At 33.6% G+C, this 16,209-nt stretch overlaps 1 protein-coding gene across 3 annotated transcripts in view; it reads right to left on the bottom strand.

The window, feature by feature from the left end:
• Positions 1–16,209, bottom strand: part of LOC129756771 (putative uncharacterized protein DDB_G0277255) — a 196,370-nt gene that overhangs the window by 107,972 nt on the left and 72,189 nt on the right. For all 3 annotated transcript variants that reach the window (XM_055753777.1, XM_055753778.1, XM_055753779.1), the window contains exon 2: positions 344–1,008. In XM_055753777.1, coding sequence (XP_055609752.1) covers positions 344–1,008 — 665 coding nt within the window. The remainder of the gene's footprint in view (positions 1–343; positions 1,009–16,209) is intronic.

Raw genomic sequence — 16,209 nt, 5'->3', positions numbered from 1 at the left:
TTTTTCCACATTACTTTTGCATATTTTATAATTTATCCAACATCTGTTGAAAAATTTGAAAATTTGGTAATTGTATAAATTTAAAAAAAATATTTGGCCTATTCGGCCAGCCGAATATTCGTATTAACGGTTTTTTGGCGGTATTTGGCGCCGAATATTCGGTACGTCTCTAGTTTGTAGATACGTGAAAAAATCTCAGCCTAAAGGCTTTTAAAGGAGCTCTAGTAAAGTAAGTACATTTTTCATAGGCTAGTTAACAAATTTACTACCCTACAAAAGCTGGCGCTATTGCCTGTTAAAAAGCCAGGGAAATGGACGCCGCCGCCGCTGTCTTTGTTCTTACCTTTGACATCGACTGAAAATGTCACTTCCAGCTAGTCCACCGATGCCGCCATTGCTTGTGGTACCATTGTTGCTGTTAGCAGTGCTGCTACTATTGCTGGAATTGGCACTCTTCCCTATTCGGTCCTCATCGAAGAGCTTCCAAATTTTGGCCATCTTGGAGTTGCTGGTTCGGTGGTTGTTATTGTTGGAGTAGCTGGTTGGCAGTAGAGAAGAGGAGGAAGATGTGGCAGCATTTGCACAAGAAGTAGAAGACAAAGATGAATGGTGGTGGGATGACGAATTGGCACTGGATTTGCTGTTGCTTTTGGCATTGTTGTTGTATCTCTTGAGATGGTCGTTCGATTCGTTCGAGTATTTGTTGCTGGCAGTCGTCGTTGATGCGGATGACGAGGAAAGGTGTGGCTGTTGGAGATGGAGGGCTCCTGATGAGGCACTCGTCGAAATCGTACTACAGGTTTCGCTGAAGCCGCAGAGCTGCAGTGGGTGGTAGAGAAGAGGTTGCTGTTGCAGGACATTGTTGGCACTGGTGCTGTTACTGATGCTGCCGATGCTGCTTCTGCCATTCGTTTGCTTGCTGCATGAGTGCATTTCGGCAGCTGTTCTATTATTCACAGTTAATGCTCGCCCAGCTGGTGAACCAAACAGTTCTATCATGTCGAAGTCCTGTCGAAGATAGAGAGGGTAGAAGAAAGAAAGGAAACAATGTTTTCAATTGAACGAAACAGTTTGTGCTGAATGAATGTTGAGTTATAGTAGGAGATAGAAGGTACCCCTATAAACTTTGTGAGAATCGATCGGCATTTTGTGGGAATGGAAGCCCGAGAAATTGGCAAGCTTGTCTTTTTGTGCCCGACAATTGGTTGCTAATGATAAAAGCTGTGGGGATCTGTAGGAGACTGAACGCTTGGACAAGTGAAATTTTCGTTCGATTTTTCCAATTGAATTGAGATTCGTGATGTTGAGTTTGCTGAAAACGCTGTAGTGAATTTTCATTCGCTCTTCATTTTCAAATAATCAATTCCATAGAAAATGATAAAAATTGATAATTTAAATTCAATTGAAAATATATAAAAAAATAGTTGATGGTCTAATTGGCCCAAGGTAAATTTAAAATTAATTTTTGTAGTCTGTTTTAACGAAGCACAGAGTAGTAAAAACTGTAGTTGTCCTTAGAAAGCAACAGTTTCCATCAATGTGTCCATCGAAGTGTCCATCAATGTTGTTCATCTTCATATTCGATACACACCATTTGATACTTAAATGATAGCGAGGGATAGAATTGCATTAATTTAAATAGCATATCTCATTCTTCAAAAAAAAAAAAAACAATTGCTTGGAGAAATAAGTCAAAGCCACAGCTGGATAATTTCATGATGATTTTTTAAACGTTAAAAATAGTTAGCTGGTTCGAATATTTTCAATAGCTCGCCCATTTTTGGGGGCTCCCGTGAAAGATATTTTTAAGAAGACCTCTAGTAAATTCTAAAACCCACATAAAAAACACTTTGACACTCATGACGGGGGTCTAATGACATTTTTTTTTAACTTCAAATGACTAAACTCCTATTTCAATAGTTTTTTTTCACAAATTTTTCTATAAGACTGTTTCAATTTTCAAAATGCACGTATCATTTCATTAAAATCTTTTTTAAAGTTTGTATATTTCGAAAACAGTATGTGGTATGCCTATTTATACCCCCTAGGGTCAAATAACCCCCATTTTTTCCGCTTATACTCTATTGTTTCTATCTCGATTTTCATATAATATATAGTATTGGAAAGCTTGTAGCATGACTTAAATATGATTGTCAGAAATTATTGCATGCTTCGGGTAAAGGGCTGTAAATCAGTTTTTAAGAGCAAAATTGACAAAAATGACAAAAACGACAAAATTTTAAAAATTGACAAAATTGACAAAATTGAAAAAATTGATTAAATTGAAAAAATTGAAAAAATTGAAAAAAATGAAAAAATTGAAAAAATTTAAAAAATTGAAAAAATTGACAAAATTGACAAAATTGGCAAAATTGACCAAATTGACAAAATTAACAAAATTGACAAAATTGACAAAATTGAAAAAATTGACAAAATTGACAAAATTGACAAAATTGACAAAATTGACAAAATTGACAAAATTGACAAAATTGACAAAATTGACAAAATTGACAAAATTGACAAAATTGACAAAATTGACAAAATTGACAAAATTGACAAAATTGACAAAATTGACAAAATTGACAAAATTGACAAAATTGACAAAATTGACAAAATTGACAAAATTGACAAAATTGACAAAATTGACAAAATTGACAAAATTGACAAAATTGACAAAATTGACAAAATTGACAAAATTGACAAAATTGACAAAATTGACAAAATTGACAAAATTGACAAAATTGACAAAATTGACAAAACTGACAAAATTGACAAAATTGACAAAATTGACAAAATTGACAAAATTGACAATATTGACAAAATTGACAAAATTGACAAAATTGACAAAATTGACAAAATTGACAAAATTGACAAAATTGACAAAATTGACAAAATTGACAAAATTGACAAAATTGACAAAATTGACAAAATTGACAAAATTGACAAAATTGACAAAATTGACAAAATTGACAAAATTGACAAAATTGACAAAATTGACAAAATTGACAAAATTGACAAAATTGACAAAATTGACAAAATTGACAAAATTGACAAAATTTACGAAATTGACAAAACTGATAAAATGGACAAGATACAGACATTTCAAAATAGTCTTAATCTTTAATGTCTTTAGCGAGATCGACCGGTTATTGTATGATTTTTTGCCGCATCGTATTTAACTCTAGAAATTGTAGTTTTTCTCAATGATTTTTTAAATATTTTTGTTACTTTCACTTGAGAGTTTGAAGTATTTGAAAAAAATTTCTAGGGATGTTTTTTAAATTGTATTTTCAATTTTTATACCTTTTTATACCTCTTTAGACATATGAATTGATTTATGTCATATGTATCCAAATATAATTTACAGACTGTAAGAAAGGCTACAATCCACTATCAAGTGTATTAAATCGGGATTTTAACTTTATTTTTGTTCAATCTTTTTCACTTTATTTAACAGGTTACCAAATTCGATTTGAGCCAAAATTAATGAAAAAATCTTTTATCCTGATGTTGCCAATTAATACCTACTGATACTTAAATATTTGTAATTGATTTTTAATCAAGTCTACGAAATTACAGAAACTAATTATTTAAACTGATCAAACCACAGATTTTCTTTCCAGTAATCTTTAGCAATCTAAGCTTTAGCAAGCGAAGAAGAACAATTAAAAATTTTATGAATTTAATTTTCTGTTCAATGCATAAAGCTGAAGAATCACTTTTGACACAAAAGAATTTTATAAGGTGGTCGAACACATGAGATTGTGTTCGACCGGGCAAAAATCACCCCGTCCGTGTTTCAATGTGGGTAGGAATGCGATGGGTTTCTTCATCGCTCCTATCAACATTGAAACGGCGAGCGGCAAAGAATCACGCAAGTAGTTCAAAAGCTGTTCACAAAACAAAAGCCCTGCTCACATTTTCACCAACTATTCAATTTCTTCTACCCAAAGCGCTCAAGCTTTGATCTTTCTTCCTATAATACTTTCATGTTCTTTCTAAATATTCCACCTTGAATTTTCACAACTCGCCGAAATGCCAAAAATTGAATAAGGATAAAATATTGTTGAAATGGAACAAAACCTTTATTTTTCATGCATAAAATCTAAAGTGTTTAAAGGTTGGTGACCCTTAGGAAGGTTTAATATCTGTATACCAAATACAGAAACAAAACCCAATCAGAGTAACAGATAATATACAAATTTGAACAGTTAATTCGATAATTCTTTAAAAAACTTAGTGTTAAAACTAAAAAAAATTAAATACTTTAACAATAGTTTTTGCAGAATCATTACTTTTCCGAACAAAGTTCTGATTTGATATAGGTTTTACATGATCAACGTGAATAAGCTTTCATAAAAATTGTCCATTGTGCAATTTATACTAAAACGACGCTCTCTGGAGCCACTTTTCAGAACTTTTTGTCAGCCGAATTATATTAACAAACAATAAACAATCAATTAAAGTATCCATTTAAAAAAAATCAAAAGGGCAGCATTGTTGCCAAAACGAATTTAATTAACTCTCTTGGAGCCCGAGATAGGTCTGATAGATTAACATCTCATCAGTGCTGTTTGAGGGTAATTCGCTTTTGGAACATGTCATGGAAAAATTAGTTGTTACATATAGTCAAAAAGATTCTTTCTTATTCTTCTGAAAATCCGAAATTCAATAAATTGAAGTTTCTAGCAAAGTTTTAAATGATAAGATATTAGTTAAAGAGTAAGGTTTTAAATGCCCATATCTGGAAGCCAGGGTTGCCGAAAAGAATTCCTTATTTTTGAGAAAAAAAAAGTTTGACTTTTTGTGAGCTAACCCAAAAATTCTGTAATGATTATTTGGGATGCTATTTCCTTCAATTTCTTTGAAAAATTCATGATAAATTGGGTGAGTTTCCTAATTAAAAGTAAGAAATCTAATTTTTATGTTGAGCAAAAAAAAAAATATAATCTTGGAAATCCCCTCAAAATTAAAAAACTCTGTGAAATCTGTGAATATTTCGAAATTCTGTGTTCTGTGACACAGATTCAGTGATACAAATTTGCTCGAAATTCTGTGAAATTACAGATTTTTCTGTGATTACGGCAACCTTGCTGGCTGGCTGGCAGTGAAACATTAAATCTACGCTCTAATTACAATTTAACAGTGAAAATAGAAGAGCACAATATTGATCTGATGAAAATATGATATGAACAATCATCATTATGAAATATGGCCATATGGCCTCTCTTGCTATGTTTTACGCAAAAAAAATGGTGATATATAAAATTTCGCCAAAATTTCAGCTTTGACGTATGCTTGACATCAGTTTCTACCATTTTCAATTCAATTACACGAAAATATCGCAAGTGGAACTGAAATAAAGCCAAAAACCTAAATATGCGCATGCCTGGTTTGTTGGTTTTGTTCGTCCGAAAAAAAAAAAATTCAAAGTGTAAAACGACAAATTATTTTAAATAAAAACACAATGAGAAGAATTGGAATGGTCTGCTTAGCAATATTCTTATCGCTTACTATTCTCATTCGGTCAAAATTATAGGCAATCGTCGTCTATCGTTAATGAAAATTCTTTCTCAATTTGTTTTGCAGAAAGAAGTAGTCAGTTTCGTAGCTTTTTTTTAATATGTCTTTATTTGTATCAATTCATCATTACATTTATATTACATATATACATTAAATTAGGTGTTCAGCTCAATAATGAACTGTTCAGAGCCCTATAGATAACTAGATACTAAAAATGTATTTATAAGATTTAAATTTGTGGAGCGCAATCAACTATTTAATGTAGGAGAACATCCTGTAATGGCAAAAATATTTTAAACTTAAAACTAAACACTATCCTAAAATTAAATTATTTATAAAGAGAACGAATCTCTGCGATGGAAGACTGCATCGATTTGCCTCTGAAGTTGGAGATGATTCTGTTGGCCATCTCTTCGATAGATTCCATGCCCGCAATCCGATGAAGATCTTCGGTGTTGTGCCAATAGTTTCGTAGGTTGATTTACTTAATACACTTCGTTCTTTTGGATTCTTACTAATAGAATAGAATAGACTCTTGTTCAGTTAATGTGTCTAGCGTTCTAGGCGTAATGGATAATACGAAATTGAATGAAAAGCTTCCCAATTTCTTATCTTCAAACGTCCGCAAAGTGTCATAACATTATTTCATATTTATCTTTTCCAAATTCATATTTCTAGATAACAATTTACTACTTAAATTAACACAAGAGAATTTTATATAATAGATAACTATTTGAATGATGAAAATATTGTAAATTTTCAATAACACCTACTGATTAAATCAGGGTAAAACATGTAAAAATACCGTAAACATATATACGTATGTTTGGTTTAATTTTTTTCGTAGATGGTTTAAAGTGGTTCAAATATATTTTTGCCCGGGAACCCCCGAGAAAAGGATGCTCAGATTTCCCGTTTTCCAGGAACGCAAGAATGGCTGGGAACAAGACATTATACTGCCTTGCTTTCTAGGTACTAGTAACCCTAACTTTTTGCATTGATAACTTCCTTTGCTTTTTATTATTTTCATGCAAAAGCTTTTCTCGATGACTGAAACTTTTTCGCACTCAATTTCTGCCCAACTTCTGGAATTGAAATATTTCCTTCTAAAGTGCTCGCTCGTATCACGATTAACATGAAAACTCACCACAATCATCGTTCTTGTAAGTACCATAGAGCGCACCGTTCGTTCGTTGGTGCGGAAAAACAAAATTATGAAGCGGCACTAAATGATTTATGGCGGAAGGCAACGAACGGGCAGATAATTTTCATGCTCAAATTGGCTTCGGCAGGGAAATTTCTGGGCTGAGTGGTTTTTTTTTTCTCGGTGAGCTCCCACTGAGATCAACCGTTAGGAGAGAACCACTTTCAATCGATAAGGGGCCACTTCCTGGATTCGGTGAATCGGATCGGGGCCTGTGAATTTGTCGGTTTTCTTGAAACAGAGGTGGAGTTGGGCTTTTTTTTGTAAATTTTTGTATTTAGCTTGTATTCCAAAGTAGATCATTTTGAATAAAATCACACTTTCTTATGAAAGCTTTAACAATTTCTAAATGTGCTGTTTTAAAAGTTACTCTAAAAAATTTACCATGACCATGGAAACAGTTTCTCAATAAATTGTTGATATCTAAATCACACTCCTGATTGTGCAACCATCAGTAGAACGAGTGGCCGGCTGCATCGAACCATTTTCGGAATTTCGGAAAACACGTTCTGCCATGCAATCTGCACTCTCTGGAGGTTTGGTTTTTGAACGTTGCAAATCTTCATAGTGCTAGACAAAGATTTGTGCTCTTGGGCAGCACAGTTTGGTCCGATTTGCCTCGTTCCTGGTTCCCCAGAGATGATTCAAAAGTGCACGAGCTAATCCCGTCTATTCGAGAGAAAAAACGGAAGAAGTGGATACATGCATTTGGCACCAAATTCCAAATAGAATAAATAGAGTGAGCAAATTCTATTCCAAGCTTGATGGCCTACAGTAAACTATCTGACCATGGGCAGAAAAGGATCCGTTCTTGTGAAATGATTGATTCTTCAGCTGCATTTTCCGGATACGATTGAATAGAGGCAGTATCTGACAAGGCATTTATTTCAGCATGTTTTTCAACACCATTCAAGATTTGAGACTTGATGTGTAAACATTGAAATGTTACTTTACCTTCTCTGGCGACCTTCAAAAATTGAACCTTATATAAATTATCAGATTCAATTTTTAAACTCTAGCTGTTCTTAAGATTTTTTTAAAATTAGTTGCCTCTTCAACTTATATGGCGACCGTTAGTAAAATTTTCTGATTTTTAAATTTTATACTCTTGTCTCATTTCAGAGTATCAATTAGCAATTTTGTCTAGAGAATGGGTTTGTGAAATAATTTCTCTACAATGGCGACCGTCAAAAGTTTTTACTCTGTTTCCGTTAAAAATATCAATTCCATTAACCTAAATCAGGAAACTCGACCGACTTTCAAAGAGAAACACCGATGGCGACGGCACAAAATAAGTTTCGTTCTTCATCGTCTTGTCGAGAAGAAGTGGTGGAAAATTAAATTCACAGCAAAGGCTCCCTTCTAAATGACTTCAGTACGAGCACGAGAGCATTCAGCAATGGCAGTGGCACTTCATCCCATGAAAAATGTAAACCTTTCATTAAATCGTTGAAGCGAAAAAAATCTACTAACTTTTCGTCACAACATCTGAGTTAACACACTTCCGAAGCCATGGAAGAGATCCGGTCCGCGGGTTGTTACTTTGCCACTCGAGAGCACATTTAAAACATGTTGGCTTTAGTGGTTTGAATCCTTGAAAAAAAAAAGCTTATTTGATTACCCAATTGTAGAGAAAACCCTGTTTTTAGAATTCTGTCGTGTAACTTGCATTTGAATTAGAACTGTAATCTAAAATTTTTCATCTTTCATCCCACTGTGCGTGCAATGTCTCCCCATCGTTTGCAATGGAAATTGAATTTGGCCGGACGGATGTTAAAGGAAAAAAAATACTCCAGTTGAGTGTTTTGCCATCCGAAGTGCATCTAGCTAGCATCTCTAGATCATGGACCATCATGCTACATTGCCACAGTTTACTCTAGCCATAGAAGGTACACAGCAGCGTTTTGCAACTAATGCAACGCAGCGAAAAGTCTACAACTATCTGATTGCGGCACTCAATTTACATCAACCGTTGCAATGGCGTGCTCGTGGCGTTGTTTGCGCGGCTAAAGAAGTGCACAACTGATTTCTGAGGCTAGGTTTTGGACATCTTGCATTTTGTTTTACGTGTGTACACCATGATTTACTTATGGTCAAGTTAGTTATCCTGTGTTAGTTCTAATTCTAGTTCTAGTTCTAGTTCTAGTTCTAGTTCTAGTTTTAGTTTTAGTTCTAGTTCTAGTTCAAGTTCTAGTTCTAGTTCTAGTTCTAGTTCTAGTTCTAGTTCTAGTTCTAGTTCTAGTTCTAGTTCTAGTTCTAGTTCTAGTTTTAGTTCTAGTTTCAGTTCTAGTTCTAGTTCTAGGTCTAGTTCTAGTTCTAGTTCTAGTTCTAGTTCTATTTCTAGATCTAGTTCTAGTTTTAGTTCTATTTCTAGTTCTAGTTCTAGTTCTAGTTCTAGTTCTAGTTCTAGTTCTAGTTCTAGTTCTAGTTCTAGTTCTAGTTCTAGTTCTAGTTCAAGTTCTAGTTCTAGTTCTAGTTCTAGTTCTAGTTATAGTTATAGTTCTAGTTCTAATTCTAGTTCTAGTTCTAGTTCTAGTTCTAGTTCTAGATCTAGTTCTAGTTCTAATTCTAGTTCTGGTTCTAGTTCTAAATAGTTCTAGCTCTAGTTCTAGTTCTAGTTCTAGTTCTAGTTCTAGCTCTAGTTCTAGTTCTAGTTCTAGTTCTAGTTCTAGTTCTAGTTCTAGTTCTAGTTCTAGTTCTAGTTCTAGTTCTAGTTCTAGTTCTAGTTCTAGTTCTAGTTCTAGTTCTAGTTCTAGTTCTAGTTCTAGTTCTAGTTCTAGTTCTAGTTCTAGTTCTAGTTCTAGTTCTAGTTCTAGTTCTAGTTCTAGTTCTAGTTCTAGTTCTAGTTCTAGTTCTAGTTCTAGTTCTAGTTCTAGTTCTAGTTCTAGTTCTAGTTCTAGTTCTAGTTCTAGTTCTAGTTCTAGTTCTAGTTCTAGTTCTAGTTCTAGTTCTAGTTCTAGTTCTAGTTCTAGTTCTAGTTCTAGTTCTAGTTCTAGTTCTAGTTCTAGTTCTAGTTCTAGTTCTAGTTCTAGTTCTAGTTCTAGTTCTAGTTCTAGTTCTAGTTCTAGTTCTAGTTCTAGTTCTAGTTCTAGTTCTAGTTCTAGTTCTAGTTCTAGTTCTAGTTCTAGTTCTAGTTCTAGTTCTAGTTCTAGTTCTAGTTCTAGTTCTAGTTCTAGTTCTAGTTCTAGTTCTAGTTCTAGTTCTAGTTCTAGTTCTAGTTCTAGTTCTAGTTCTAGTTCTAGTTCTAGTTCTAGTTCTAGTTCTAGTTCTAGTTCTAGTTCTAGTTCTAGTTCTAGTTCTAGTTCTAGTTCTAGTTCTAGTTCTAGTTCTAGTTCTTGTTCTAGTTCTAGTTCTAGTTCTAGTTCTTGTTCTAGTTCTAGTTCTAGTTCTAGTTCTAGTTCTAGGTCTAGTTCTTGTTCTAGTTCTAGTTCTAGTTCTAGTTCTAGGTCTAGTTCTTGTTCTAGTTCTAGTTCTAGTTCTAGTTCTAGTTCTAGTTCTAGTTCTAGTTCTAGTTCTAGTTCTAGTTTTTGTTTTTGTTCTAGTTCTAGTTCTAGTTCTAGTTCTAGTTCTAGTTCTTGTTCCAATTCTAGTTCTTGTTCTAGTTCAAGTTCTAGTTCTAGTTCTAGCACTGATGAACTGATGTACAAGCTCGAACAAAAAATCTTCAAAAACTTGTGTAAAATTTCTAGTGCTCTCTTTTGAAGAAGCCGTTAAAAAGTGACGAAAAACAGTGCCACCTATTGCTTGATTTGTAACTTTTGAACGGCGCAACAGATGGCACTGTTTCTAGATAGCTCTTCTGCAAGTAAGAATTTTTCGAGAGGGCGAAATGGTGTTTGAACTCATTATTAATTAAATTTAAATACAATTAGATGAATTGCTCTGTGTATATAATTAGATGAACTAAGAATAAATTTCAGCTGAGAAAAATAGCATCATTATTATATTGTCACTAGAGAGACTGACGAAATGACACATATACAAGCTTGAATTATAAAATTCCAGAAACGTATACATAATTTCAAATGCTATCATTTAAACAAGCCGAATCAACTTTTGAAGTACCTGATTCTTGGAAGAGCGCAATTGTATATGATCTCAAAAATTAATAAACTAACATCGTAGAAAAATGGACGGCTTCAATATATTCACAGCAAGGTAAATTCATCTGGTTCATTTTACCTCGATTCTTTTTACTAAAGAGGCTAACTAACAACTTTGAACAAGCCAGACGAACCAGTTATTTTATCCAGTTGAGCTTAAAATTAACAATCCAACGAAGAAATACAGATTCTAGGTTTCTCTGAGCGGGCATTTTCACGCATTATATCTGTTTATATTAAGTGCTTCATGCTAGTTTGAAGCAATTCGAAAAACAGCATTAAGCGTAAAATTTTGATAATGCAAATCAGAAATGTGTAACGAATCTTCAACTTCAATTTGATCGAAACTCGTCAAATAGATACGACCTTTTCATAATTGACTAAAAGTTTGTTGTTTTGTTTTGTTTACATTTCATTTTCTTTTTGACAGTTCTCTCTGGTGTCCTTGGAGACATCTGGTGGCTCAACCAAAAAACATAAAATTGATTCAAAACGGTCGTCGGGACTTTACACACTTTTCAAGGCTTAGCTTGTACATCAGTTCATCAGTGGTTCTAGTTCTGGTTCTAGTTCTAGTTCAAGTTCTAGTTTTAGTTCTAGTTCTAGTTCTAGTTCTAGTTCTAGTTCTGGTTCTTGTTCTAGTTCTAGTTCTAGTTCTAGTTCCAATTCTAGTTCTAGTTCTAGTTCTAGTTCTAGTTCTAGTTCTGGTTCTAGTTCTAGTTCTAGTTCTAGTTCTAGTTCTAGTTCTAGTTCTAGCTCTAGTTCCAGTTCTAGTTCTAGTTCTAGTTCTAGTTCTAGTTCTAGTTCTAGTTCTAGTTCTTATTCTAGTTCTAGTTCTAGTTCTAGTTCTAGTTCTTGTTCTAGTTCTAGTTCTGGTTCTAGTTCTAGTTCTAGTTCTAGTTCTAGTTCTAGTTCTAGTTCTTGTTCTAGTTCTAGTTCTAGTTCTAGTTCTAGTTCTAGTTCTAGTTCTAGTTCTAGTTCTAGTTCTAGTTCTAGTTCTAGTTCTAGTTCTAGTTCTAGTTCTAGTTCTAGTTCTAGTTCTAGTTCTAGTTCTAGTTCTAGTTCTAGTTCTAGTTCTAGTTCTAGTTATAGTTCTAGTTCTAGTTCTAGTTCCAGTTTTTGTTCTAGTTCTGGTTCTAGTTCTAGTTCTAGTTTTAGTTCTAGTTCTTATTCTAGTTCTAATTCTAGTTCTAGTTCTAGTTGTAGTTCAAGTTCTAGTTCTAGTTCTAGTTCTAGTTCTAGCTCTAGTTCCAGTTCTAGTTCTAGTTCTAGTTCTAGTTCTAGTTCAAGTTCTAGTTCTAGTTCTTGTTCTAGTTCTAGTTCTAGTTCTTGTTCTAGTTCTCGTTTTAATTCTAGTTCTAGTTCTAGTTCTAGTTCTAGTTCTAGTGCTAGTTCTAGTTCTAGTTTTAGTTTTAGTTCTAGTTCTAGCTCAAATTTCAGTTCTAGTTCTAGTTTTAGTTCTAGTTCTAGTTCTAGTTCTAGTTCTAGTTCTAGTTCTAGTTCTAGTTCTAGTTCTAGTTCTAGTTCTAGTTCTAGTTCTAGTTCTAGTTCTAGTTCTAGTTCTAGTTCTAGTTCTAGTTCTAGTTCTAGTTCTAGTTCTAGTTCTAGTTCTAGTTCTAGTTCTAGTTCTAGTTCTAGTTCTAGTTCTAGTTCTAGTTCTAGTTCTAGTTCTAGTTCTAGTTCTAGTTCTAGTTCTAGTTCTAGTTCTAGTTCTAGTTCTAGTTCTAGTTCTAGTTCTAGTTCTAGTTCTAGTTCTAGTTCTAGTTCTAGTTCTAGTTCTAGTTCTAGTTCTAGTGCTAGTTCTAGTTCTAGTTCTTGTTCTAGTTCTAGTTCTAGTTCTAGTTCTAGTTCTAGTTCTAGTTCTAGTTCTAGGTCTAGTTCTTGTTCTAGTTCTAGTTCTAGTTCTAGTTCTAGTTCTAGTTCTAGTTCTAGTTCTAGTTCAAGTTCTTGTTCTAGTTCTAGTTCTAGTTCTAGTTCTAGTTCTAGTTCTAGTTCTAGTTCTAGTTCTAGTTCAAGTTCTAGTTCTAGTTCTAGTTCTGGTTCTAGTTCTAGTTCAAGTTCTAGTTTTAGTTCTAGTTCTAGTCCTAGTTCTAGTTCTAGTTCTAGTTCTTGTTCTAGTTCTAGCTCTAGTTCTAGTTCCAATTCTAGTTCTAGTTCTAGTTCTAGTTCTAGTTCTAGTTCTGGTTCTAGTTCTAGTTCTAGTTCTAGTTCTAGTTCTAGTTCTAGTTCTAGCTCTAGTTCCAGTTCTAGTTCTAGTTCTAGTTCTAGTTCTAGTTCTAGTTCTAGTTCTAGTTCTTGTTCTAGTTCTAGTTCTAGTTCTAGTTCTAGTTTTTGTTCTAGTTCTAGTTCTAGTTCTAGTTCTAGTTCTAGTTCTAGTTCTAGTTCTAGTTCTAGTTCTAGTTCTAGTTCTAGTTCTAGTTCTAGTTCTAGTTCTAGTTCTAGTTCTAGTTCTAGTTCTAGTTCTAGTTCTAGTTCTAGTTCTAGTTCTAGTTCTAGTTCTGGTTCTAGTTCTATTTCTAGTTCTAGTTCTGGTTCTAGTTCTAGCTCTAGATCTTGTTCTAGTTCTAGTTCTAGTTCTAGTTCTAGTTCTAGTTCTATTTCTAGTTCTATTTCTAGTTCTATTTCTAGTTCTAGTTCAAGTTCTAGTTCTAGTTCTAGTTCTAGTTCTAGTTCTAGTTCTAGTTCTAGTTCTGGTTCTAGTTCTAATTCTAGTTGTAGTTCCAGTTTTAGTTCTAGTTCTAGTTCTAGTTCTAGTTCTAGTTCTAGTTCTTGTTCTAGTTCTAGCTCTAGTTCCAGTTCTAGTTCTAGTTCTAGTTCTAGTTCTAGTTTTAGTTCTACTTCTATTTCTGGTTCTAGTTCTTGTTGTTTTTCTTGTTCTAGTTCTAGTTTAAGACCTTGTTCTAGTTTTAGTTTTAATTCTTGTTCTTGTTCTTGTTCTAGTTCTAGTTCTAGTTCGAGCTCTAGTTCTAGTTCTTATTCTAGTTCTTGTTCTAGTTTTTGTTTTTGTTCTAGTTCTAGCTCTAGTTCTAGTTCTAGTTATAGTTCTAGTTCTAGTTCTAGTTCTAGTTTCAGTTTTAGTTCTAGTTCTAGTTCTAGTTTTAGTTCTAGTTCTTATTCTAGTTCTAGTTCTAGTTCTAGATCTAGTTCTAGTTGTAGTTCAAGTTCTAGTTCTAGTTCTTGTTCTAGTTCTAGCTCTAGTTCCAGTTCTAGTTCTAGATCTAGTTCCAGTTCTAGTTCAAGTTCTAGTTCTAGTTCTTGTTCTAGTTCTAGTTCTAGTTCTTGTTCTAGTTCTCGTTTTAATTCTAGTTCTAGTTCTAGTTCTAGTTCTAGTGCTAGTGCTAGTTCTAGTTCTAGTTCTAGTTCTAGTTCTAGTTCTAGCTCTAGTTTCAGTTCTAGTTCTAGTTCTAGTTCTAGTTCTAATTAGAATTGTTGGTTTTTGTTCGAGTTCTACTTCTTTTTATTTGATATCCACTCGTTATTTTAGGCTTGTGGCGCCATGTTTCGTAAGAATAAACCAGAACGCCAAAATCTCCTCAAATAATAATTCTAGTTCTAGTTCTAGTTCTAGTTCTAGTTCTAGTTCTAGTTCTAGTTCTAGTTCTAGTTCTAGTTCTAGTTCTAGTTCTAGTTCTAGTTCTAGTTCTAGTTCTAGTTCTAGTTCTAGTTCTAGTTCTAGTTCTAGTTCTAGTTCTAGTTCTAGTTCTAGTTCTAGTTCTAGTTCTAGTTCTAGTTCTAGTTCTAGTTCTAGTTCTAGTTCTAGTTCTAGTTCTAGTTCTAGTTCTAGTTCTAGTTCTAGTTCTAGTTCTAGTTCTAGTTCTAGTTCTAGTTCTAGTTCTAGTTCTAGTTCTAGTTCTAGTTCTAGTTCTAGTTCTAGTTCTAGTTCTAGTTCTAGTTCTAGTTCTAGTTCTAGTTCTAGTTCTAGTTCTAGTTCTAGTTCTAGTTCTAGCTCTAGTTCTAGTTCTAGTTCTAGTTCTAGTTCTAGTTCTAGTTCTAGTTCTAGTTCTAGTTCTAGTTCTAGTTCTAGTTCTAGTTCTAGTTCTAGTTCTTGTTCTAGTTCTAGTTCTAGTTCTAGTTCTAGTTCTAGTTCTAGTTCTAGTTCTAGTTCTAGTTCTAGGTCTAGTTCTTGTTCTAGTTCTAGTTCTAGTTCTAGTTCTAGTTCTAGTTCTAGTTCTAGTTCTAGTTCTAGTTCTAGTTCTAGTTCTAGTTTTTGTTTTTGTTCTAGTTCTAGTTCTAGTTCTAGTTCTAGTTCTAGTTCTAGTTCCAATTCTAGTTCTTGTTCTAGTTCAAGTTCTAGTTCTAGTTCTAGTTCTGGTTCTAGTTCTAGTTCAAGTTCTAGTTTTAGTTCTAGTTCTAGTTCTAGTTCTAGTTCTAGTTCTGGTTCTTGTTCTAGTTCTAGCTCTAGTTCTAGTTCCAATTCTAGTTCTAGTTCTAGTTCTAGTTCTAGTTCTAGTTCTGGTTCTAGTTCTAGTTCTAGTTCTAGTTCTAGTTCTAGTTCTAGTTCTAGCTCTAGTTCCAGTTCTAGTTCTAGTTGTAGTTCTAGTTCTAGTTCTAGTTCTTATTCTAGTTCTAGTTCTAGTTCTAGTTCTAGTTCTTGTTCTAGTTCTAGTTCTGGTTCTAGTTCTAGTTCTAGTTCTAGTTCTAGTTCTAGTTCTAGTTCTTGTTCTAGTTCTAGTTCTAGTTCTAGTTCTAGTTCTAGTTCTAGTTCTAGTTCTAGTTCTAGTTCTAGTTCTAGTTCTAGTTCTAGTTCTAGTTCTAGTTCTAGTTCTAGTTCTAGTTCTAGTTCTAGTTCTAGTTCTAGTTCTTGTTCTAGTTCTAGTTCTAGTTCTAGTTATAGTTCTAGTTCTAGTTCTAGTTCCAGTTTTTGTTCTAGTTCTGGTTCTAGTTCTAGTTCTAGTTTTAGTTCTAGTTCTTATTCTAGTTCTAATTCTAGTTCTAGTTCTAGTTGTAGTTCAAGTTCTAGTTCTAGTTCTAGTTCTAGTTCTAGCTCTAGTTCCAGTTCTAGTTCTAGTTCTAGTTCTAGTTCTAGTTCAAGTTCTTGTTCTAGTTCTTGTTCTAGTTCTAGTTCTAGTTCTTGTTCTAGTTCTCGTTTTAATTCTAGTTCTAGTTCTAGTTCTAGTTCTAGTTCTAGTGCTAGTTCTAGTTCTAGTTTTAGTTTTAGTTCTAGTTCTAGCTCAAATTTCAGTTCTAGTTCTAGTTTTAGTTCTAGTTCTAGTTCTAGTTCCAGTTCTAGTTCTAGTTCTAGTTCTAGTTCTAGTTCTAGTTCTAGTTCTAGTTCTAGTTCTAGTTCTAGTTCTAGTTCTAGTTCTAGTTCTAGTTCTAGTTCTAGTTCTAGTTCTAGTTCTAGTTCTAGTTCTAGTTCTAGTTCTAGTTCTAGTTCTA

This window comes from Uranotaenia lowii, chromosome 3 (assembly GCF_029784155.1).
Source record: "Uranotaenia lowii strain MFRU-FL chromosome 3, ASM2978415v1, whole genome shotgun sequence".
Lineage (NCBI taxonomy): Eukaryota > Metazoa > Arthropoda > Insecta > Diptera > Culicidae > Uranotaenia > Uranotaenia lowii.
Note: the sequence above shows the minus strand (reverse complement) of the source record. Positions and strands in the feature narration are given on the sequence as shown.